This window comes from Lynx rufus, unplaced genomic scaffold (assembly GCF_022079265.1).
Source record: "Lynx rufus isolate CCGP_SWC_20201006 ecotype Redwood Valley unplaced genomic scaffold, mLynRuf1.p SCAF_4, whole genome shotgun sequence".
NCBI lineage: Eukaryota > Metazoa > Chordata > Mammalia > Carnivora > Felidae > Lynx > Lynx rufus.
Genome location: NW_025814856.1, coordinates 96,353,551 through 96,377,741, shown reverse-complemented (window position 1 = coordinate 96,377,741; position 24,191 = coordinate 96,353,551). Strand labels below are relative to the sequence as shown.

Sequence of the window (24,191 nt, the reverse complement as noted above, 5' to 3'; positions counted from 1 at the left end):
ACATAAATTAAAAGAAGTCAAATACATCCTGGGTCCACCATAAAGTTCTACCTAGATCTTACTTATGATCTAAAAGTGAATAGTTTTTAGTTTTTAGTTTTTATGGCATTTAATAAAAAAGGTAGCTTCTTCCCATTTTCTTCCATATAATTTTATCTTCTCTCCCTACAACAAACATTCAGATCTTCCTATAAAGTTTCTTTATTGCTTTTGGAACTGGAATCCTTATGATTCCTCTATAGCCATCCCAAGAGGCCTGACAACATGAAGGACTTATATCAATGCCGGGCCTGAAAGCCATGGGCTAACTTGACAAGCCCAATGGATATGACCTTCAGTTTCTTGCTCTAGGCTGAAGGTATACCTCAGAGCTAAAATGGTTTAAAAAAATTGGTTTTAATTGTTAAAAACAAGCATAGAAATAAATCAGGAAGAATACAGCTTATGGCCACAAAGCTTAAAGTATTTACTCTTTACATCTGGCCCTTCAAAAAAAATTGTTAAGCATATCTCTAAGCAGTCACTGCTGTAGCTACCTTCTAGAGCCTGCTATTTACCACCTAGAACCTTCCTAGTCAAAGTATCAACTGGGAGTTTGTTAGAAATGCTGAATCTCAGCCTTAACTACCCAAATCCCTTCCACTCCAGTCCTCTGAATCAGAATCTGATTCTGATGTCCAAGAGATTCTTAAGCACATAAAAGTCTGATAAGCAGTGACCCTAGACTATCACCTACGTGTCTGTGGAAATGGATATATTTACATTTTATAATATACTCAATACTGGGGACTTGTAGTAAGTCCAGAGACTTATCATACCTATAGTACAGTCTATTACTATTTTTTAGCCTTTCTGCTTCACAGGGTACCCAATCCTAACAGACAATTAACTATTTGCTTCTGATTGCTATTGCACTAAGAGAGCCGACTTTATTTTCTGGTTTTTTATTCAGAGTAGTCGGAAAATGATTTCTAAAATGAACACTGGGAAAGCTTTCAAAGCCATGATGTATGTGATTTACTTTCACAACAGATATTACCACAGAAGAGATTTAAGTATTAGCCAACAAGATAAATCACCTTTAACTTAATGCCCCAGTCCTTAACAAAAGCAAAGACAACAAAATTTAAGAGGTTATGCCATTCCAGAATACTGCTGTGGGGAACCTTCTTAAGAGGATATACTGGAGTGTAGACTGCATTCCTTGGGGTTAAAAAAAAAATGGGGGGGGGTGGCACCTGGGTGGCTCAGTTAGTTAAGCGTTCAACTTCGGCTCAGGTCACGATGTCAAGGTTCTTGGGTTTAAGTCCTGTGTCAGGCTCTGTGCTGACAGCTCAGAACATGGAGCCTGCTTTGGATTCTGTGTCTCCCTCTCTCTGTCCCTCACCTGCTCTCACTGTCTCTCTCAAAAAATAAATATTAAAAAAATTTTTTTTAATTAAAAAAAATGGGTGTGTGAAGAGGGAATGTGTGAGAAGCCATCATTGAGAATCACTGCTGAACATATTTAGAACTTGGATGAGATTTCTTGCCTTCATTGGTAATCTATCTTCAAAAGGGGTTCCCAAATGACTGGAGTGGAGGCAAGGGGACTACAAAGAACTATATCTCATTGCTGCAACTGGCACCTGTAGAGAAATTCATAATCGGTGATAAAATGTAGGGTCCATTTTTGTAGCCATTTGTTTTGGCAAGTTAAGTCAGCATGTATGTACCTTTGGTATAGAAGCTAGCTAACAGCAGTACTGCTTGACACTGGAGCAGTACTTAAACAGTATTCCAGCTTGGGGTGCCTGGGTGGCCCAGTTGGTTAAGCGTCCAACTTCAACTCAGGTCATGATCTTGCGGTTTGTGAGTTCAAGCCCCACGTTAGGCTCTGTGCTGACAGCTCAGAGCTGGAGCGTACTTCAGATTCTGTGTCTCCTTCTCTCTGAGCCCCTCCCCCACTCATGCGCATACGCTCTCTATCAAAAATAAACAAACATTAAAAAAATTTTTTAAAAAGTTATTTCAGCTTGCTGAAATTTGGGGCATCAGGTTGGGAACATCAATAAGTGAAAGATGTTTTAGGTAGGGATATCCATGAAATCGATGCTGCAAAAAGTCAGATGTTCTGCTTTTATACAGTAAGGAAGTTACTTGGGGTTCTGAACAGGTAGTTGTTTTTTTTTTTTTTTTAATTATTTTTTTTTATTTTTTATTTTTTTTTGAACAGGTAGTTTTTTTTTTTTTTTTTTTTTTTTTTTTTTTAAATTTTTTTTTTTTTTTTCAACGTTTATTCATCCCTGGGACAGAGAGAGACAGAGCATGAACGGGGGAGGGGCAGAGAGAGAGGGAGACACAGAATCGGAAACAGGCTCCAGGCTCTGAGCCATCAGCCCAGAGCCCGACGCGGGGCTCGAACTCGTGGACCGCGAGATCGTGACCTGGCTGAAGTCGGACGCTTAACCAACTGCGCCACCCAGGCGCCCCGAACAGGTAGTTTTTAATCACCTTCCTTACTCTCAAAGCAAGGAGGACTGAATACTTTATTCAAACGTGATTTTTAGTCTATTTTATACACTTGGTAGTACATGAAATGTTCTACCTTAAAAGAAACATCTGATTATTACTATCTCAACACATCTGTTCATCTATTTTGCCTTCCTTTCTGTTTATAACCTCAAAGGGAGAGGGGTAGGGCAGCCCCTAGTATTCAAGACAAATCCCTCCCCAACCCTTTGACCCATAATCTAAGTGGCTGGTAACTCAGGACAAGTCAATTGACTTAAGTCTCAGTATACACAAATCCATGGGTAAAATGAGGTTTATACAATCTTGAGAAAAGATGTTAAAAAAAAGGTAATTGTTAAAGTCTGTTCTGGTTGAAAATTACCATTTCATCATCTCTATTTCCTGTATGACCTTGAGCAGTCCATTACCCCTCTATCTTCCCTCTACAACTTTTTATTGGCTCCTGGTACACGCGTTCTTTATCTTAGTTTCGTTATCCTTCTAGTTACTTTCCCAATGTTTTCCCTTCTTTCCCGGCCACATTTCTCAAATTAGTGACTGACACCCATTGTCTCTCCACTTCCCCAGCAAATGACTCAATTACTCCCAGCAATGACTTTTACCCTGATCATTTCACTAAAACAGTATTTCTGAAAATCGTAAGTACTCTCAAATTCAACAGCCATTCTTGGTTTTCTAATAGCTTTACCTCTTTGCGGCATGTCACATGACTGATTATCTTCTACCCTTGAAATTCTCTTGGCACCCTTGACAGTGTTATCTCAGTTCTTTTCTCTGCTTTTTCTTTTTGCTTCATAGGCCACCTCTTTTTTTCACTCCCTTTAAATACAGGTATTCTCCAAATTGATGCTGTGACTTTAACCCTGTAATTTTGTCTATAAGTTAAAGTCTTTTCCTTAGGCTACTCATCTATACCTTGTTTTTAGTTTTTGACTGTATACAGATGACACTTAATTCTAAATCTATATTCTTTACTCCCAAACAACTAGTCCTAATTTTCAATAACCTGAATACCATTTCATGTAGCTAATCCAGGACCTCAATATCCATCCTTCTAAATGAAAACTCAATTCGGTATTTGAACAAATTCCTTTACCTCATCTTACTTTTTTAATGTCTGTTAATTGATAGCAGGCTTCAAAGTAACCCAGGCTCAAAACCATACACATTCTACTTAAAAATAATTTGCTTTACTCTAATTATAAGTATGATAGCAGATTGTTATAGAAAATGTGGAAAATCAAATCATTCAAAGAGAGCTTAACATTAACATTTTAAAGTCTCCATCTTTTTTTTTAAGGCACAGATTTTACTTTTTTAAGTAAGCTCTAGGCCCAATGTGGGACTTGAACTCCCAATCCTGAGATCAAGAATCAGGCAGGTGCCCCTAAAGCTTCCATCATATTTAACCCTTAGTCTCCCACACTTTCTTGTATCAATTGACCAAGTCACCAAATGCTACCAGGTCTTCACAATGTCCCTTGCATCTGCCTCATTCTTTCATTTCCAATACGACCACACAAATCCAGGCTTTTTTTCAGTTCATACCAGAATTAGTGCAGTAATTTAGCTCCTATCATTCTCTTTAGTACACTGGTTTTCAACCTTGGCTGCCCACTGGAACCATCTGGAGAAGTTCAAATACTAGTGTCTAGGCCCCCACCTCAGAAATTACAATTTTATTGATGAGAGATAGGGTCTACACTATGGGATTTTTTTGCATGCAGCCATGTTTACAACTACTGTTCCAGCACAAAGGCTTTCAAACTGTTTAAGAATCATCTGGGTAGCCTGATAGTCGTATTATGGGGAAATGGGGTGGGGTGGGATGGGGACTAGATATACGCACTTTTTACAAGAAGCGTTATGATTCCACTATAGGTGTCTCACTGACTATCCTCTATGCCAGGACTTCTGAAACCTTAATGTGAATACGAATCACCTTGGTATCTGGTTAAACTACAGATTCAGATTTATTTGGTCTGGAATGAGGCCTAAGATTCTGCATTTCCAACAGGTTTCCAAATAATTAACGCCAGTGCCAGTCTGAGGACCACTGTTTGTGTGGCAAGGCATCAAGAAACACTGCTTTACAAGTATCCCATTCAAATCTATTCTACACAACAACCATTAGGCTAATCTTAACCATATTTGCTTTCATAATAGCACTTCTCTGATAAAAAATTTTCAGTGGCTCAACTTTCTAGAAATCTCAAATTCTTGGCCTTGGCATTTAGTATTTTCTACTTGGTATGGCCTCTATCTTTATTTTAAGTCATCTGTCTTATCATTCTTCTGCAAAATGCTTTAATCTGCATATGTCTGAGACCTGGAACAGTGCTTCTCAAACTCTGACATGTAAACAAATAACCAGCAGAACTTGCTTAAAATATTCTTGGAGTTTACCCCGAGAGATTCTGATTTGGAAATATGGAGGCCTGGTGGGGCCAAGATTTTGTATTTATAACAAGCTCCCAGTAATAGCTGATGCTACAGGTCCAAGGGGCACACTTTTAAGTATCCTCCAAATACTAATATCTTACCCACTCAAATTATACTACTACCCATGAATTCTTCCAGGATAAGTAAAATTAAAATGGTCTTTCTCTTCAATGCCTTTAATATTTACTGCCCAAATAATTAATATAGCCCTTAGCATAGAAACATTTTGGAGGTAGAAATGAGATCACAATTTTCTTGATTAATATTAGAAAACTGAGGCTCAGATAGGCAGTTACTCAGTTGCTGAGCTGGGACGACAATTTCTGTATTCTTTTGAGTTTTAATACTCCAGGTGCTAAAAAACACAATATAATTAAATAAAACTCTTCAGTCTGACCTGTGAATGGTTTTTATGGCTTTCCAATGAAGTGTGAAATGCTCTGATAGCTGCCAAAGTGTCAAATAGGCCTTATGGCTGTAAAGAGAAAAGTGATTTACCACCTTTGGTTTTCTAGTGACCTCTATTTGATCTAACAATAAGCATCCATACTTAAAGCTTTGAATAAGCAAGTAGGACAGGGGTGCACAGGAAATACCCAAGATAATGCTCATTTAAAAACACACTTTTCACAAAGAATGGAGCACTATCAAAACCAATAACCTCTGCACATCAACCATTTATTGAATGACTATGACAGGAAAAGCACTAATACAAATAAAATGAAGCTTAATGACTAGGCTGACTCTTAGGGAAGTCTGCCAAGAGGAGAAAGATCACTGGGCTTTTAATTGGGGCATGCTAATAGAACTAACCCATCATTCATCTCCAAAGCCCATCTCTATTCTAAAGAAATAGAAAAACAAAAACTCAGCAACTAAGAAAAAATGCATTATTCACTGTATTAAATAAATTCTTTTAAGATTTATATTTTATTGGAGTTCCATTTTTGGGTACTGGGTATCCATTACATAGTATTTTAAAAATTATTTGTATAATTAAAGCATATAGGACTTGCTACACATTGAAAGTGTGTTATTTTATATATTTAAAATAAGCTTGTGAAGTGTGGAGTCATCTTTGCTTCCCTTTTCCAAATCTGTGCATAATACAGGGGTCAAAGGCAAAACCGTCTGTGAGCCAAATTCAGCCTGTTGTCTGTTCCTATACAGTCCATGAACTAGAAACTGTTCTTACATTTTTAAATGGTTGAATGAAAAATCAAAAGAATATTTCATTATATGTGGAAATCATAAGAAAGTCAAGTGGGAGTGTCCATAAACAAAGTTTTACCGAACACTGCCATGCTCATTTGTTTACATATTGTCTATGGCTGCTTTCAGGCTACAATGGCTGAGTTGAGCAGTTGCCTAAAATATTTACTATTTGGCTTTCACAGAAAAAAAGTTTGCTGACCCCTGGAAAAATTCTTTGAAATATAAAAAAATTAGAATTAGAGGGGCTTCATTTATCATTTGTCCTTATATATGTTTAACATACAAGCATTTTCAACTTTCAAACAATTGCAGCCCACTCCTCTTTGTGTTACTTTTATCTCCTAAATCAGTTTGAATCATTTGTGAAACTCCAGATTTTCCTACTTAACGAAGTTTTGATAAATACACCAAAGTGAGGATTCAATATAAGCACCTGGTTACAGAGAAGTCAACAGAGATTAAAAAGGAGGCTGGCCAAAAGAGTAAAGGAAGAGCTCTATTCTGCAAATGAGTGGCATGAGTTTGATGCAAAAAAACAAAAACAAAACCAAAAACCAGTCCAAGGTAAATTCAGGTATCAAGATTAGATATAGGGATAATGACGGCATCACTAATAGAAGGCAGTCATGAGGAGGAGCTAGAGGGTAGAAACGACTAAGTACAGTTTTTGAAATGTTGAATTTGACAGACTCTTGGAATGTCAATACAAGGAAGTCAACTCAGCAGCAGTATAGCAGGAGAACTACACACTCGGTTGCGGTATCTTTTTTTTTTTTTTTAATTTCTTTTTTTCAACGTTTATTTATTTTTGGGACAGAGAGAGACAGAGCATGAACGGGGGAGAGGCAGAGAGAGAGGGAGACACAGAATCAGAAACAGGCTCCAGGCTCTGAGCCATCAACCCAGAGCCCGACGCGGGGCTCGAACTCACGGACTGCGAGATCGTGACCTGGCTGAAGTCGGACGCTTAACCGACTGCACCACCCAGGCGCCCCGTCGGTTGCGGTATCTTATATAGAGCCACTGATACCGCCACACTTGGAAGTTCCCAGAAGAACTCTATGATTAAGAGTTTTTTCTTATGTTATGTTGCGTGTGTGTGTGTTTTGTACCTTTAGCTTACTATGCAACACAATTATTACAAGGAGAAGGGTAAGTTTTAAATTTTTTTTTTCAACGTTTTTTATTTATTTTTGGGACAGAGAGAGACAGAGCATGAATGGGGGAGGGGCAGAGAGAGAGGGAGACACAGAATCGGAAACAGGCTCCAGGCTCCGAGCCATCAGCCCAGAGCCTGACGCGGGGCTCGAACTCACGCAACGCGAGATCGTGACCTGGCTGAAGTTGGACGCTTAACCGACTGCGCCACCCAGGCGCCCCAAGAAGGGTAAGTTTTAAAGTTAATCTTTCATTTTTATGGTTTGAAATAATGAGCCAAAAAAAACATAAAGAAAAACGAACCTTTTTAATTATTAAATGTACATAAGAAATTATCACCTGATGAGTTCATCAACTCTGTCTTTAAATAAACATAGAAAAACATTTTAAAGAATTAGAGAAGGTATATTTTCATAGAAATGAGTAAAAAAAAAAAAAAAAAAAAAAGCTTGGCCTTAACTACGCAATCAAATAATCAATTTAGCCTTAAAGGCTATACACTGAAAATGGGGTCTATTTTATAGCAATCAAAGATCAACAGAAAATTAGTGCTAAAAGGGGTCTTTTGAGGTAATGGTGATAATTTGCTCCTGGATGGTTGGAACTGATAACCTCAAAGAGATTTAGTGACCCACTCAAGGTACTACAGATAATCACTGTGAAGACTAAGTCCTTTAGCTTTACGAAAAAATTAATACCTGATAACACTCTTTTAACTCAAGGAGTATGATACTACATGAAGATAACTATAGACTAATACTGTAAGAAGTATTGTTATTAGGTTCTTTATTTCAATGTATTTGTTTTATGTACTAGTATTATTAGAAAACACAGTAAGACATCTGGAAATTAATTACACTTCCCATGGAAACTCTTCTAGTTTAATTAGTAGTAAGCATTACCAAAAGTCATTCAAGGCCTAAGGCTGGGCAAGTGTACACTCATGTATATATACAAGATTAAAGATAACTTTATATAGGTAAAATGATACGCTGGATGTTGAGGAAAACAAGAATAAATACAACCAAGGTATTTATAGGACTCTTTTTGGATTTTTACATTTGGGCAAAGAGTTCCTCTGAATCCAGAAAAATGAAAATAGTCCCCAAACGGTGTGGTTTATGAATGTGATTTGCTGACAGATCAAACAGTTGAAACATACACACACATTCATTCACACAAAGCAAATCATCAGGGCTGTTAATTCAGAATAAACCTAGCACTAATCTCCTTCACTGAGCAAAAAATAAAACTGGTAAAAACACTGTACTCAATTTCGGAGAACAATTTAATAAGCATGTCATTGTAAACATACTTCAAAATCAACAAGTACTAAAGCAATGCTTCTAGGGAATTTTTGGAGGCAAGATATTAAAGCAGCAAAATAAGAGAATTATTACTACTATCAAGAATACGCTATTATCTACTCTAACCCACTTGAGAAATATGCAATCTCATCAATAATGATGAGTCACTATAGCAGAGGTTCTTTCATAGGAGGTGGGCACAGAACAATACACAAAAAGGTTTGTATAAAAAGTCAAAAAGGTTTGTATAAAAAGGAATTCAGGGCACCTGCATGGCTCAGTTAGTTAAGCATCACACTCTTGGTTTTGGCTCAGGCCATGATCTCACAGTTCGTGGGTTTGAGTCCCGTGTTGCGCTCTGCGTGGAAAGTGTGGAGCTGCTTGGGATTCTCTATCTCTTCTCTCTCTGCTCTCTGTCTCAAAATAAATTAAATAAACTAAAAAAAAGTCAAGTCTCAGGAATTCTACTGATAGCACCACCATCCCCAAATCCTAGGACATCCTTCCACCATGCTATAAATCAGTGTTAGAAAGCACTGCTTAAAAAAATAGTCTCAGGTTAAATGACTGTCACTAACTTGCTAGTGGGCAAAGGTGACACAATCTTAAGAGACAAAATAGCAAAGATTCTAAAAGATTTATTGATTTATTTATTTATATTTATTTTTGATGTTTTTAAATGTTTTATTTATTTTTCAGAGAGACACACACACACACACACACACACACACACACACACACATACATACATACATACAGAATTCAAAGAAGGCTCCAAGCTCCAAGCTGTCACCATAGAATCCGATGTGGGGCTCAAACCCACAAGCTGGGAGATCATGACCTGAGCCAAAGTCAGATGCTTAACCGACTGAGCCACCCAGCACTCCTAACTAAAAGATTTTTTTTAAGTTTGTTTGTTTGTTTGTTTTGAGAGACAGTGTGAGTGGGGAAGGGGCAGAGAGAGAGAGGGAAAGAGAGAACCCCAAGCAGCCTCTGTGCTGTCAGCATGGAGCCCAGTGCTGGGCTCAACCTCATGAACCGTGAGATGATGACCTGAGCTGAAATCAAGAGTCAGATGCTTAACCGACTAAACCAAGGCGCCCCAAAGATTCTAAAAAATTAACCGGTATCACAAATAATACCAATAAATAAAACATAAGATCAGAAGTATATATTTATAAAGTGTATATAAAAATACATATTTAAATAGATACGAATATATATTTAAATATACAAATTTATATATATTTATATTTTATATATTTATATCGATTTAAATATATATATTTATATATGTAAGTATATACTTACATACTTATATATATACAAATATATATATATATTTAAAGAAACACTAAATTTTGATATGTATTTCTTTTTTTTGTTTTTTCCAACGTTTATTTATTTTTGGGACAGAGAGAGACAGAGCATGAACGGGGGAGGGGCAGAGAGAGAGGGAGACACAGAATGGGAAACAGGCTCCAGGCTCTGAGCCATCAGCCCAGAGCCTGATGCAGTGCTCGAACTCACGGACCGCGAGATCGTGACCTGGCTGAAGTCGGACGCTTAACTGACTGCGCCACCCAGGCGCCCCCCAGATATGTATTTCAGTCTGATTAGGATCATTGCTTTTCCATCAAAGATCTACATTTTTGGTAACATAGATATTCTGTGATCCAATCTATAATGATCCCCACTCACACTTGAATATATCTACAAAAGAACTTTTATGAGTTATGTACAGATTGACATGAATGTAGCTGAGAAAAACCCATTCTGTTGTATGTATAGTAGTGATAATACTGTAAAGAGTAATGATTTCTTAGCTAAGATTCTGTATTATATGGCTGATTTTACCTAAGCCTGTTGTTATATATGAAATATATATATGGAAAAATTCAAATGCAATATAGTCTTCAGGAGCACATTAACATTAATGAAGATTAAACAGAAAATCAGCACATTCTAAATTACAAATGTTTTGGGGCACAGAGCCTGCTTGAGAGAGGGGGATTCTCTCTGCTCCTCCCCAGCTTACATACTGCACACCCCCCAAAATAAACATTTAAAAAATAAAAAAATAAATTACAAATGTTTTTTTAAAAGACTGAAATAAATATATTCATTAATATTTATCCCTTGCTTAGGGAACTGATCAATTCTAGATAATACAGCTGTAAGTGACACTTGCTAAGATGTGCCACATCTAATATGTATAAACTGGTTTCTAAAAATCAACGCAAAAGTAGAACATATCTCTACTAAAGCCGTTGCTCTCAGTGACAGGGTTTAATTGATGACTGTTATCTTCTGGGATGTTAGCCAATTTTTAACTGCTCTTGATTCCATTTTATTCCCAAGGTAGACTTGTTTATGGATTTGTTTTTAATCTTTCCCTAAAATAAGGGAATGAGTTTATTTAAAATGGGTCCAGATTCTTGTAGAACCACAAAGCAGACAAAAAGGACTAAAGTAACTGTTAAGCAAAACAAGCTCTGATTATTACGTATTACCAAATACACAACTTTTAGAGTATTAGAAAACAAAGTTTTACCTCTACACAGGTTTTCATCCCTGAGGCAGCAGCATAGTGTAGGGGTGTGTTTTTTTTGTTATCAACAGCATCAATAGCTGCTCTCTCATATTCGCCTTGGTCAAGTTTTGCTCCTTTCCATCTTAAGATCATCTGCAGACAATCTGCTCTTCTGAAATCATCTTCTGCCGGGCGTGCTAAGCGAGGATGAAGGGCTCCTTCAGATATCATAATTTGAGGTCCCATACACAACAAATGCATAGATGTTTCATTGTGCACATTCCGTTTATTTGGATTTCCATCTCTACCAAAAAGAAAAGTCCTAAAATGGTAAAGAAAAAATGAAAACCAGTTTCTTTCTATCTTGAAATAAGAACACACAAAAGATAAATTTAAAAGATAAACTCTATTCCTAAGATGTTAATAAAATGTCTATTGAAGTACTGTTTTACAATAAGCTAAATGACTAATTCTTACAGTTATAAAAACTCCATTCTAGAACAAAATACTAAAAGAAAGCAAGCTGAATATCTTTATGGTATTGGCTAATAAAAGAAGAGGGATAGGAAGAGGAAAAGGAACGAAAAATGAAGAAGTGAAGAAAAAAGGGAAGACAAGAAAAAAGGAAGGGCAGGAGGAAAGAAAGCAACAGAAAGGGCCATGTATAGACTAATATGTCAATTACATAGATGCTTTAGGGTACATTCTTACACATTTCACAGCAACTTTTTTTTCTTTATTATTCTTCCCTATTTCTCTCAGGTACATCTTTACTTAGTAAGGATGGTGGCAATGAATATAAGTACAGCGAGTAATGCATAAGTCTAATTTTTAGACCTAGGAAAAATTTTTCTACTTGATAGTCATTGGCTAGCCTTTGAAAGAATAAGATATATATTTGTGCAGTGTAATACTGTTTGAGGAGAATAAGTTGTGGTTAGTCCTAGAAGACCAAGATCTAATTCCACAGTGATAGCCTTTACCAATGACAGGTCTAGGTGAGCTCCCTTAACTAATGCCAAACCTAGACCTGACAGTTATGCCTATTTCCCTGATACATCTTTGTACTAGGATCATAGGATTAATAATTGAGCCAATTTAGTGGCTATAATAGGATATTGGAAAATAGGGTGGGAAAAACAGCTGCAATATAGTCAGCCTATAAGAGAAAACACACAAATACATTATGAAATGGGCATATAAGTCCCATAACTGATGATGAACGCCTACATTTACTGTGGAGGGCTGATATCATTTGCATTTCTATGCCCAAGTCTAGAATAGCAATGGGAGGGTAGCAGAGCCAAACTCTAACCCCTAGTTACAGTTGGGTTGCTTTTAGGTTAGTTTCAGCTTAGACATATGGGTCTGATAGAAAAAACTGACCATGAAGGAACTAGGATGGACTCTTCAATTTGAATGAGTTAGCCAAGCTGGGAAGCTCTTATGAGAAAAAGGCTGAGTAAGAAGAGGTCCTATATATCATTTAGTCTCTCTTTCAGTTTATTCAGGAGACCTCAGGTCCTCATCAACACGGAAAATTTAATGCAAGTTGGAAGGAGGTCAGTTGATACAGAGAGATCTCTTTCTCTTATTAAAAATCTCTAGGTCCTCCCCAATATAGAGAAGAGACAGACCATTTTGTAAATGTTCTTATATCCAATCTGCCAGACTCTGATTAATCAAACAAAAAAGTTTATTATTCTGAAGTTAAAATATTAAAATAGCTTCTTTATACGTATTTACTCAGGAAAGGTTCTTAAATTTATTAGACATAGTACCACACCTCTATAAACATTCTGTGCTGAAACTATAAATGGGGATAGGAAAGGCTAGATAAAATGTGGCTTACACAGAACCCTACAGAATCTGAATTTTATTTTCTAAATAAATTTTTAAGAAATGAATTTTTTGTTGTGAATTAAATGCTTCTTAGAAAAGGTTTTAATTTTGAATATACTTTTAGAATATCATTTTAATTTTAGTTATCCACTAGAATCACACTATATAATTCAACCATTATAAATACATATTATCATCAATTGTTGACATGGGGAAAATATTGTTATGTTTTCCTTTTTTTTTTTTTAAACTTATAAGCAATATTATGGTCATATATACAAACAAAACTACCCATGTTCCTGCCTCCCTAAAACAACTGTTAGAATTATTCTGTATACTTGGGGCACCTGGGTGGCTCAGTTGGTGGCATCCGACTTTGGCTTAGGTCATTATCTCAGTTTGTGGGTTCAAGCCCCTCATCAGGCTCTGTGCCGACAGCTTACAGCCTGGAGCCTGCTTCAGACTCTGTGTCTCCCTCTGTCTCTACCCTTCCCCCGCTTGTGCTCTGTCTCTCTCAAAAATAAACAACCTAAAAAAAGATTTTTTTAAAGAATTCTGTATTCTCTTCTAGTTTGAGGTATAGTATATGTGCTGCCGAAGCGAGCACTAGTTTGAGGTATAAACATTCATAGCTAGACTTCATAATTTTTTATTGTATAGAATACTAAGATTTATGTTTCCCATTTCTCCTATAACCAGACATTTAAGTGATGCCAAAGTTTTTCTATTTAAAGTAACACTGTGTTGAATGTCATTGTTCCTATAGATATTTATTTCTTATAAGTAATTTCCTTTAGGATAAATTTTCAGAAGTAGATTTACCTAGTCAGAAGATATGAACCATGTATTAGTTGTTAATGAGCTATTTATTATGTAACTTGCCCAAGATCACATAGCTTAAAAATGACAGAATTGGGATTAGAGCCTGGCAGTCTATATTACATGTCATGTTCTTGACCAGTCTATTACACTGCTGGCTTGAGAGATCTACGGTGCTGTCTTGAGAGATCCCCAATGCTGTGTCACCAGTCTAGATCATAAGAGTAATATATATTCAATTCATCTGTCAAAATTATAGCAAGAAACTGCTGTGACACTGTACTGAGGATTTCAGGAAGAACAGGATATAGACCCTGCCTTAGAATCCCCACTTCAATATGACTGTAATCTTATCAATGCGTTGAAATGGCCCTCGTCACATCACCAGGAATTTCCTAAGAACTAAATTCATCATCATTGTCCTTCTCAAATATTTCTTTTTTCTTTTTTCTTTTAAATTTATTTATTTAAACTCAAGTTAGTTATCATACAGTGTAATACTGGTTTCAGGAGTAGAACCCAGGAATTCATCACTTACATATAACACCCAGTGCTCATCCCAACAAGTGTTTTCCTTAATGCCCATCCCAACTCAACTCTCTTCCAGTAACCCTCATTTTGTTCTCTGTCTTTAAGAGTCTCTTATGCTTTGCTTCCCTCTCTATTTTTATCAAATTTTTCTTAAACATTTTTTTAGCACTTCTCTTTACCCATGATGATAGCTCTACTTCCTAACCCCTTATTGGAAGCAAATTCAGTTCTTGAATCCATTTTCTTCTTCATATAACCTCCTTCCTTCAGAGAGCAAATCTGTTCTCAAAGCCATCTATTTTTCAATGGTTTCTGTGAATATGTTTTGAAATGGTAAAGTATTATCAGAACCCAAATGATAGACAATGGTGGTGGAATCACAGTTTTTTTTTTAAATTAATTTATTTATTTTGAGACAGACATAGTGCAAGGAGGGGAGAGACAGAGAGAGAAGGACAGAATCCCAAGCAGGCTCCATGCAGCCCAATACTGGGCTTGATCTCAGGAACCGTGAGATCATGACTGGAGCCGAAATCAAGAGCTGAATGCTTAACCAACTGAGCCACCCAGGTGCCCTGGAATCATGGTTCTCTTAAAGGGCTTCTATTATTACTTTTGTGATATTTGTTAATGCTCTATCATCCTGTCTGATTTCTTGTCTGACCTCTAGACCATATTCTAACTCTTTATAGGCTCCTTTCTTCTGCATATTCCACTATCATCTCATATTCAACTGATCTCCCTCCAAAATAATAGTCAGCCCTGCCAGGGCCTCAATTTCTTGCCATTAACATTCTTATTCTTCCAGTCGCTAACATGTATATATTCCCTTCAGTTCCTTTTAAACCTTCTCTTTCATGCAACAAGTATTTATTGAGCAGTTGTAACTTGGCAGGTATTATTCTAAAACTTAGGCATATTGTGAAGAACACAAATTAAGTCCCTGTCCTTACGGGGTTTGCAGGCAAGGAGGGGTAGGAGAGGAAAACTTCAATCCATTTAATTCATTAAAAGAACTTAACTCCTAAAATACAGGAGTCAAAAAATAGAAATCAACAATTAGAAACTCTTTTCATTCTCAAAGCTTGATATTAATGTATGTTCTAATAAAGGTCTTAGATTTTATTTACACCATAAGATAGTCCCCTTTTATTTCCAAAGAAGCAAAAGAGGCTACTCTCTAAAATCTAAGGAACAGCATAATTCCCATTTTATACATGACTTTCCAGAAGACAGAACTAAAAAGTTATATATCCCAACTAGGACACACTGACACACTGACTGCAAAGTCTAACAGTCTTTTTGCTATATTAAGTAGTAGCTATTTATGAATATGGATTTAGTTTCTCATGAAGAAGGCAATGTGGTATGGTATAAGGTAAATACAGAGAATTTGGGTTCAGAGAGATATGGAGCTCCTAAACTGTAAACTACCCTTCTTTAACCTTATTATTCTGCCTAAGAAGAGAGGAAATTTATGCCTGCTGTTGCAGGTACCATAAAACTAAAGGAAATGGTGATAAAACCAAAGTCTTATTCCACATAGAGGCTTTATTTACTTTCTGGCTGCTAGGTCCTTGACTAAATATATCTACCTTTGTCTATCCATATATATTTTATGGGTTAGGAATCTAGCCAAGCTGAGCCTAGGGTATATACTGAAGCCAGCAGACAGGTACTCCAGATTAAATGAGGCATCATGAGAAAATAATGGCCATCAATTTGTCAGAAAGTCTACAAGGTTAAATACAGTGAAATATTTGAAGCTTTTTAACGACAAATAATTGAAACAGACTTGCTATTTTATTTAATATTGATGAGTAAATGCTATTTATCTTTATTCTATATGACAGTGCTAAGAAGAATAATTTCTTGGGGCACCTGGGTGGCTCAGTTGGTTGAGTGTCTAACTTTTTTTCTTTTTTTTTGAGAGAGAGAGAGAGAGAGAGGGCACAAGTGAGCAAGGGGCAGAGAGACAGAATCCCATGAGGGGCAGTCCCACAAAGGGCAGAGAGTGGTAGAGAAAGAAAGAGACAGAGACAGAGAGAGAAGCAGGGCTTGTGCTTTACCCGAAGTAGGGCTTGTGCTCACCTGATGTGGGACTGGAACTCACGAACTGTGATACCATGACCTGAAATGAGGTCAGATGCTTAATGACTGAGCCACCCAGATGCCCAAGTGTCAAGCGCTGGACTCTTAATTTCAGCTCAGGTCACAATCTCACAGTTCATGGGATCAAGCCATGCATTTGGCTCCACGCTGACAGCGTTAAGCCTGTTTGGGATTCTCTCTCTCCCTCTCTCTCTCAAAATAAATAAATATTTAAAAATTAAAAAAAAAAGAAAGATACTTAAAAATATTTATTCATAAAAAACCATTACACAGTAAACATTCTTAACATCCTAAAATGAAAAAAAATATTTAAAAAATTAAGCAAGAGGAATGGCATTGTTTTACATGTTTATAAATTTTTTTTAATGTCTAGCTAACAGAAGACAAACTCATAGTATTCTATCTGTTGTGATACGTTACTTTGGTTCAAAGCATATGAAGAAAATCTAGCCTTTATATAGTTAGAAAAGTAGTATTCTAAAATGCCTTTTCAGATAACGTGAATATTCATATTTGATACAATACCAGAAATTTAACAAGTGGCCACTTCTCAGGTTATTTGTAATGTGAAACCTGAAATCATATCAATGACTTTTTGTACTCTGTTACATTAAAAGCTATTGGTCTACCTTGCACTTTGAATAAATCTTTTACCCATGCATAATTTAAAAAAATCATATACTATCTTTTGAAAAATACTGATTCACTGAGTTATACAGATCTTCTAGATATTGTCACTTTTCACCATACAATACTAAGGAAAATCACATTATCACACTGCCAATCTTATAATAAAAGTCTTTAAGTACTGGGAAGCTGCCAAGCTAAAGACAGTGATACAAGTTTTTTAAATTTGAATATTCACCTGAAAGCTCAAATTTTATAATTTTCAACAAATACTGTCAGCTTCTCTTTGAACTGATAGGCTCACATAATTCATTTTCAAGAAAATGTGAACCAAGTATCTCAGTCTGAATAACCATCATTTTTGTTGTGGTTAGTTTAAAATAGTGTTTCATGAAAAAAGCTGTGGTTGCAGCTTGCAACTCAAACAACAGTACAAGTGTTCTTATTCAAAGCTATCATGATACTTCAGTACGCAGAGCTGCTTCAGGCACTCTTCCCATCTGCCACATGGAATATTAAGATATGTACTGAAGGATGGAGATTAATTAAAAATAATAATTTTTACTGCTTCATCAAGGACACTTCTAAGGGAAATGCTTGGCCTTTCTTTTCTAAAAACAGCAAGTGGCTAGCAGTAATGAATACAATGATTGCTAGTTAAGGTTGGGTGCCACTGTTTTAATTCATCTACAGGCATCAGCAGTTTTAGCCTCCAGTTTTTGCGCTTTCACTGCAAACGTCAACATGGTGAAAAGGGCAAATAACACTTTAGCATTAGTACAAAAATAGATTTGACCACATATACCTCCTAAGAGTCTCAAGATCCAGGAGTCCTCAGAACACACTTAAGAATTACTACATTAGATAATTTTCTTAATAGTGTTTTCCAATTTTAGAACGTATATTTGTAAATTACACTATAAATGGTTAAAAAACATTTTGCTACTTGTTTTTTATGTTAAAATATACACATTATTTTAGTAATAATATGTAAATATATTTTAGCTTAGTATTCCAAGCAAGTTTTAATTAATCATGTAACAAGACTTGATACTAAATATTATTGTAGTGTTCAATGTTAGGAAGCTAATGCAATACAACAGTTCTGTAATCTCAATATAAATATTTAACTTCAAAAAAAGAAAGCTTTAATAGATTAAGCATTCAATAGCTAATCTACTGAGAACATTACCAAGTGTCTAGCACTGTATTTACAATCTTTAAAATGAAGTGGAGAAAATGAGTTTAATAATAAGATGGTTTAAAATCTAAGTTGTAGGAATTTCAGAAAACAAAAAATACTGCAGGTCAGAGTAGTTGTAGATAAATTAATGAAAAAGGCAGAAACCAAGTTAGGACTTAAAGGAGAGGGAATTAGAGAAGAAAGAAAACATTGGAGAATCAAGGAACAACAGGAATAAAGTGAAGGGGGTAGCATTTCTAAAGGTGGGGAGAGAGAGTACAAAGGAAGTCAATCAACTAGTCCCAATGATGAGAGCATGCTAGAGAGTAATGAGATTGGGTAGAATGAGGGCAGAGTCAAAAGAGCTTTGGAAGCTAAAGAGAATAATGCAGACAATAGGGTATTGTTACAGTTTTGTCATGACAGAAAAATATTAAAAAGGATACAATTGAGCAAGATTAATCTGGCCACGAGTTTACGACAAGAAAAGATTTGCAAAAAGAACATTTAGGAATCAGGTAATTTCAATATTGGGAGCACTAGTTGATAAGAGTGAGCTAAGTTTGGGGCAATGGGAATAGAAAGAAATGAATTCCAGAGATAAGACTTTGTGAACTTCATATCAGCAGCAGGTTAGGTAAAGGAGAAGAGTAATTCAAGGATGATTTGAAGATATTTAGGGTTACAGAGATGAGAAGTAATAACATTACTGAATACATATTGTATCCTAGGCAGCATGATAGACGTATAACACATTAATTAAATTGTCCCACAGCTGTATGTAATAGCAATCTATTTTACAGATAAGGGAACTAAAGCCCAGAGTGATGAAGTAACTTGCCTTGCTAATAAGTGGCTTAGGTAGCCCTGACACATAGGTTTATCTAACTGGAGAGATAAAAGGCTATCACAATGGTTAAACAGCCTGAAGCCTACAAGTCATTTGCCTAGGCAATTAGCTTTGTCACTTACAAGCTGCTAGAGACCTGACAAGTTGCTTAATCTTTCTGTTCCTGTTTTCTCACCTCTAAAATACAGACAGCAAACTACTTCACAGAGGTGTAATAAAGATTAAATGAGATAATGTAGGGAGACACTGTTAATAGTGCCTAGAAAATAGTAAGCACTCAATACATTTGCTATTATCATATCAGCACAATATACTAGTGTCATTAACAGAGAGAAAACCCAGTTTGGGAAGGAAAAACATAAAATTCCAAACAAGATGAGTTGGAGGTGGCTTCTTTAAAGTTAATATTTTCTTTTCTTTTCTTTTCTTTTCCTTTTTTTTTTTTTTTTTTTTGAGAGAGGGGGTGCAAGTGAGCAAGGGGCAGAGACAGAGGGAGAGAGAGAGAGAATCCTATGCACTATCAGTGTGGAGCCTGAAGCAGGGCTTGAATTCACCCCATGCGGGGCTCGAGCTCACCCTATGCAGGACTCAAACTCAGAAACCATGAGATCATGACCTGAGCTGAAGTCAGAGCCACCCTGGAGCCCCATAAAAATATTTTCTTGTGTGATTTTATAAAACTGTTGTTTACTTTGTATAAGATACTATGCTAGATGCTAAAAGTACAAAGAAGGAAGGTAGATAAAAGGGTAATTTAGGTAGAGAGAAGATAGACAAATTATAAAGTACAATGATACACTATATACCAAATAAGCAATACACACAAACAAAAAAAGCCCCAGAAGTTAAAAAAAAAAAAAAAAAGATTGCGGTTCCCTTGACAGGCTAAGATAGATAAAGCCTGCACAGGACCTTGGAGGAAGGATAAGACTTAGATAAGAAAGAGAAAGTTGAGAAGAGTAAGGAAGGAGATCTGTCAGGAGAGCAGCATGCACAGGGCAAACAGCTCACATGACATGTTTCAGAGAAACCAAAAGGAGCAGCTTAATGTGAACAACAATTTGCATTAAAAGATACATTAAAAAGGTTGAAAGTTTTTTTTATCAAGTTCTCAAGAGCTTTGAATACTGCTTTATGGACTGTATTTCACTATGTAAGCAAAGAAGCGTCTCTTTAGTTTTCTAGCATCAGACTTCTCTAGCTACATATCTACTTCTAAAAACACTAAATTTGTTTTAGAACTACCATCCTCTGCATCTTTCATTTTATAAGCTAGCACATATAAAATACGATCATACTCAAATACGATCATGACTAGATGAGGCAAATGCATCTGTTCTGTCACCTTAAACTAGCTAATCAGAGCTTGTAACTTTGCCGTAGGCACCATTTTTTGACAGCTGGTAAGTACTTTTCTAGAATTGAAATGCTATAAATTAAACACTAAATTATTACCAAGATATGATGCCATGAAACATACGGAGGATCTAAATAAATTTACAGCCACAAGAATATGTGAACCAACCTCACTATTAGAACTTCTGGTCTAATTTAGGCATGATAAAAAAATCATAATAACTTTAGCATTATCAGTTTTAAAAGTTTATTAGAATACCATAAAACATGCACATATATATTTTCAAAGATCAAGGATTTTTTTCCCTTTCACTAATTTATTATTAATTGGTTTACAGTATTACTTACCCTAGTATTCTATTCATTCCATGTCTAGCAGCATAGTGTAACGGAGTATTGTGCTGGTAGGGCTCTCCATAAGATATATTTGGATCAAGAGATTCTTTTAGCTGAGGGTTGTTTTCATATATTTGGCAGGCCAGGTTTTCATCACCATTGATAAGTGCTTTACGGAATTTGGTGGTTGTATTTCCCATGTTTTCTTTTGTTTTTTTTTTGAGAGGCAGTGGCACTTTTTTCCTTCCCCGTTCAGCCACTTCTTAAATGTTTCTGCAACATGTTTCACATTCTAATGGAAGAAAAAATTATCAAATTAGATTGTGAAGCAGTACCCTAAAGAAACAATAACACAATTAGGAACACTAATAAAACATAGGAAGCATATACAAGAGAACAAAATAAATTACATTTTGCCAAATTCATCTTAACGGCCAAAAAAACTCAAATTGTTAACATTGCTCAAATTAACTTCTTGTTAAACTGTACCATTTACCCGCACAAAAACTTTAAGGCTGCACTTTGTACTATGAAGGTTATTGTACTATGAAGGTTATCTACATATATGAGACTTTTAATTTTCCTCTTCACATAGGCAGGAAATGACTGAATTTTATGATTGCATACACTTAAATCTCTGTATAAATTATGTATAAGATGACTCGGCCAATTTTTGGGAGAGTAAAAAAATGTAGGAAATTTTGTTCATACATGAACTTCAGAATAGGTGTTAAGTTATAATAAAAAAGCACACAGTACTTGGCTAGCATGCTCAATAAATGCTAGTTTTGCTCCATTCCAATAAATCTTCCTTCCTTCCATCCTTCCTTTCTTTCAGTTATTTATTTTGAGAGAGAGAGAGAAGAGGAGGGGAAAGGAGGGGAGGGGAGGGGAGGGGAGAGGAGAGGAGAGGAGAGGAGAGGAGGAGAGAAGAGAGGAGAGAAAATCCCAAGCAGGCTCCGTGCTATCAGCACAGAGACTGGTGCAAACACAATGTGTGAGAGATCATAACCTGACCTAAAATCAAGAGTTGGATGCTTAACGGACTGAGCCAACCAGGAGCTCCTCCAACAAATGTTTCTGAATCTATTCTTGAACTATGATCAAAATTAGTGATAAAGGAAATAGCTATGTGAAGGCAGGTATGAAATAAAAGGACTCTTCAAAGAATGATCAGTATAGATGGAGTTGAGGGTATCTAGTATTGAATTCACAGAAGATAAAAAATGAAAATAGGTTGGGGCCAACTAAGAAACTCATACTTTAATCTGTAAATAATGGGTAATTAAAGGCTTTTATGCATGGCAGTGATACAATTATTTTATGCTTTAGAAAATTAACCATTGGGACAGCATAGAAGATAGACTGGAAGGAGAAAAATTAGAGGCAGAATACAGAGTCCATCATGTTACCCATTAACTCAGTGAGCGGTAGGCTGGACATTAAAACATAGCTTTTAAAAAAATTTGAAAACAATATGTACTTGTTCAATACAAGTTTTATATAGGGTAGTAACAGTTTCAACATAATACAAATTAACAGACTAAAAAACAAATGAGTTATTTTAAAAGCTTGCTACAAAACAGAGGCTCTCCACCTTGGCTATACATTGAATAACATGGAGAACCTCAGGGTCCCAACAGCCAAGCTACACTCCAGACTAATTAAATCAGTTTCTAGGGGGTGGCACACAGGCACTGGTATTTCAGCTTCCTTGGGTGACTTCAATGTGCACACACTACTGTAAAAAAAACTCCTAACTCCGTCTAGGCAAATGGTTACATCTGAGAATGTAGATGAAGGTGAACAGGCAGGATAAGACATGTACTAAACCTATTTTAGAGACAGGTGTTGACTACTGACTATAGCAGCATTGGCACACATCTATACTTAATGAAGTCACCATTTGAGTCTTTTAAGGGCTCTTTGTTATTGACATTTTTACTTTAAATATGCAAATACATACGCATAGTAGGATGAATAAAGAAAACCAAAAGATAACTGGAAGATAACCACAATTAGCATTTTGATATATAACTACCCTATTTATAATGTATGCAAATATGTCTTATGCATAACATATACACTATAAATATTTATATACATAAACTGGATCACACTACATAATTAAAAAATTTTCATTTAATTTTCCAGAGGGTTGATGAACTAACTTTAGACTAACGTACTACTCTTTTATCATTTCATCTAGAATAAAGAAAATCCCTCCCAAAGACAGTCTTCTACTTATCGTAATATACTATAGACACTTTGGAGATTTTTCAGGGACACCTAGTATTTTTTTCTTTTGTTTTTCATAAAATCTAGGAGCCATGTGTTTATTCTCAGTGAAATAATTTGTGTTTTGTTGTATTGCTTCAAGCACTTTAAGGATTTATTATTTTTAATGAGAACACCATTCAGTTTACTGTATATTTCAATCTATAACCAAATATAAAATATATTATGTAGATTCTAAGCGTCTTACCTAAAGGATTTGAAAACATACAGTTGTTTAGTCTTACCTTTCTTCCCTGTTAGAATGTAGCTCAAATTATAAACATTTTTGGAGTTTGGATTAGATTAATAAACAACATATTTTCTTTGATTTACATTATACTTTAGCTAATATTCTATAAGAAAAGTAACTTCTATCCAAGATGTGAAAAAAAGAAATATCTAAGAAAGCAATATTATCTTGAAGTAATTATTTGAAATAACAGGATACTTAAAAAAAAAACAATAATTCTCTAAATGTGCACTGAACATTACTGTCACTCATGGTGAAAAGCATAATGGCATCTCTAAATCTTTTTGTGGTTCTCAGTTATTTTAAGGTCTGTTTCATTTTTTTAATTTGAGTTCAATAAACCTGAAAGTCAGCAGGAAATGCGTCACTTAAAATTCATAGCTCCATTAGCTCAGATTATTCTCATGTCTTACCTAGAAATTTACCAGATGTGTCCTTTAACTTTTTCATAGCCACAGCTAGTATAACCTGAAGTGACTGTTTCCTCTGAATCAAACTCTTAAATAATATGTTCCCAACTCCAAGATAAATTTATGTATAGAGTTTCATGAAGCAGGTGATAGATTACCAAAGAGGTGAAAATAATTCCTTATTTGGGGGTTTTAAGTTTTACAGGAAAATCTATACAAAGTTTCAACTGTCAGTGGTAGAATACAGCATCTGATAAGTATTTAATGAAAAAAGTAAGAAAAATATAGACTATCAATGGACTCTAGAAAGCTTTCTCCAATTCCTGATTAATTTAACCGTGAGGAGCTCTATAACTCTTGCTTTAAATCTTTGCCTCTCAACTTCTGTTTTCATAGGTTAATAATCTGCAACAAAAATTCAAGGGCACT

The 24,191-nt window shown here is 35.7% G+C and overlaps 1 protein-coding gene across 4 annotated transcripts in view; it reads right to left on the bottom strand.

The window, feature by feature from the left end:
• The window catches only part of ANKIB1 (ankyrin repeat and IBR domain containing 1), a 145,756-nt gene that overhangs the window by 69,109 nt on the left and 52,456 nt on the right, over window positions 1-24,191 (bottom strand). For all 4 annotated transcript variants that reach the window (XM_047094674.1, XM_047094676.1, XM_047094677.1 and 1 more), the window contains 2 exons: window positions 20,838-21,117; window positions 11,191-11,491 (listed from right to left, as the gene is read on the bottom strand). In XM_047094674.1, the coding sequence (XP_046950630.1) occupies window positions 11,191-11,491; window positions 20,838-21,025 (489 nt within the window). In that variant the 5' untranslated portion in view covers window positions 21,026-21,117. The remainder of the gene's footprint in view (window positions 1-11,190; window positions 11,492-20,837; window positions 21,118-24,191) is intronic.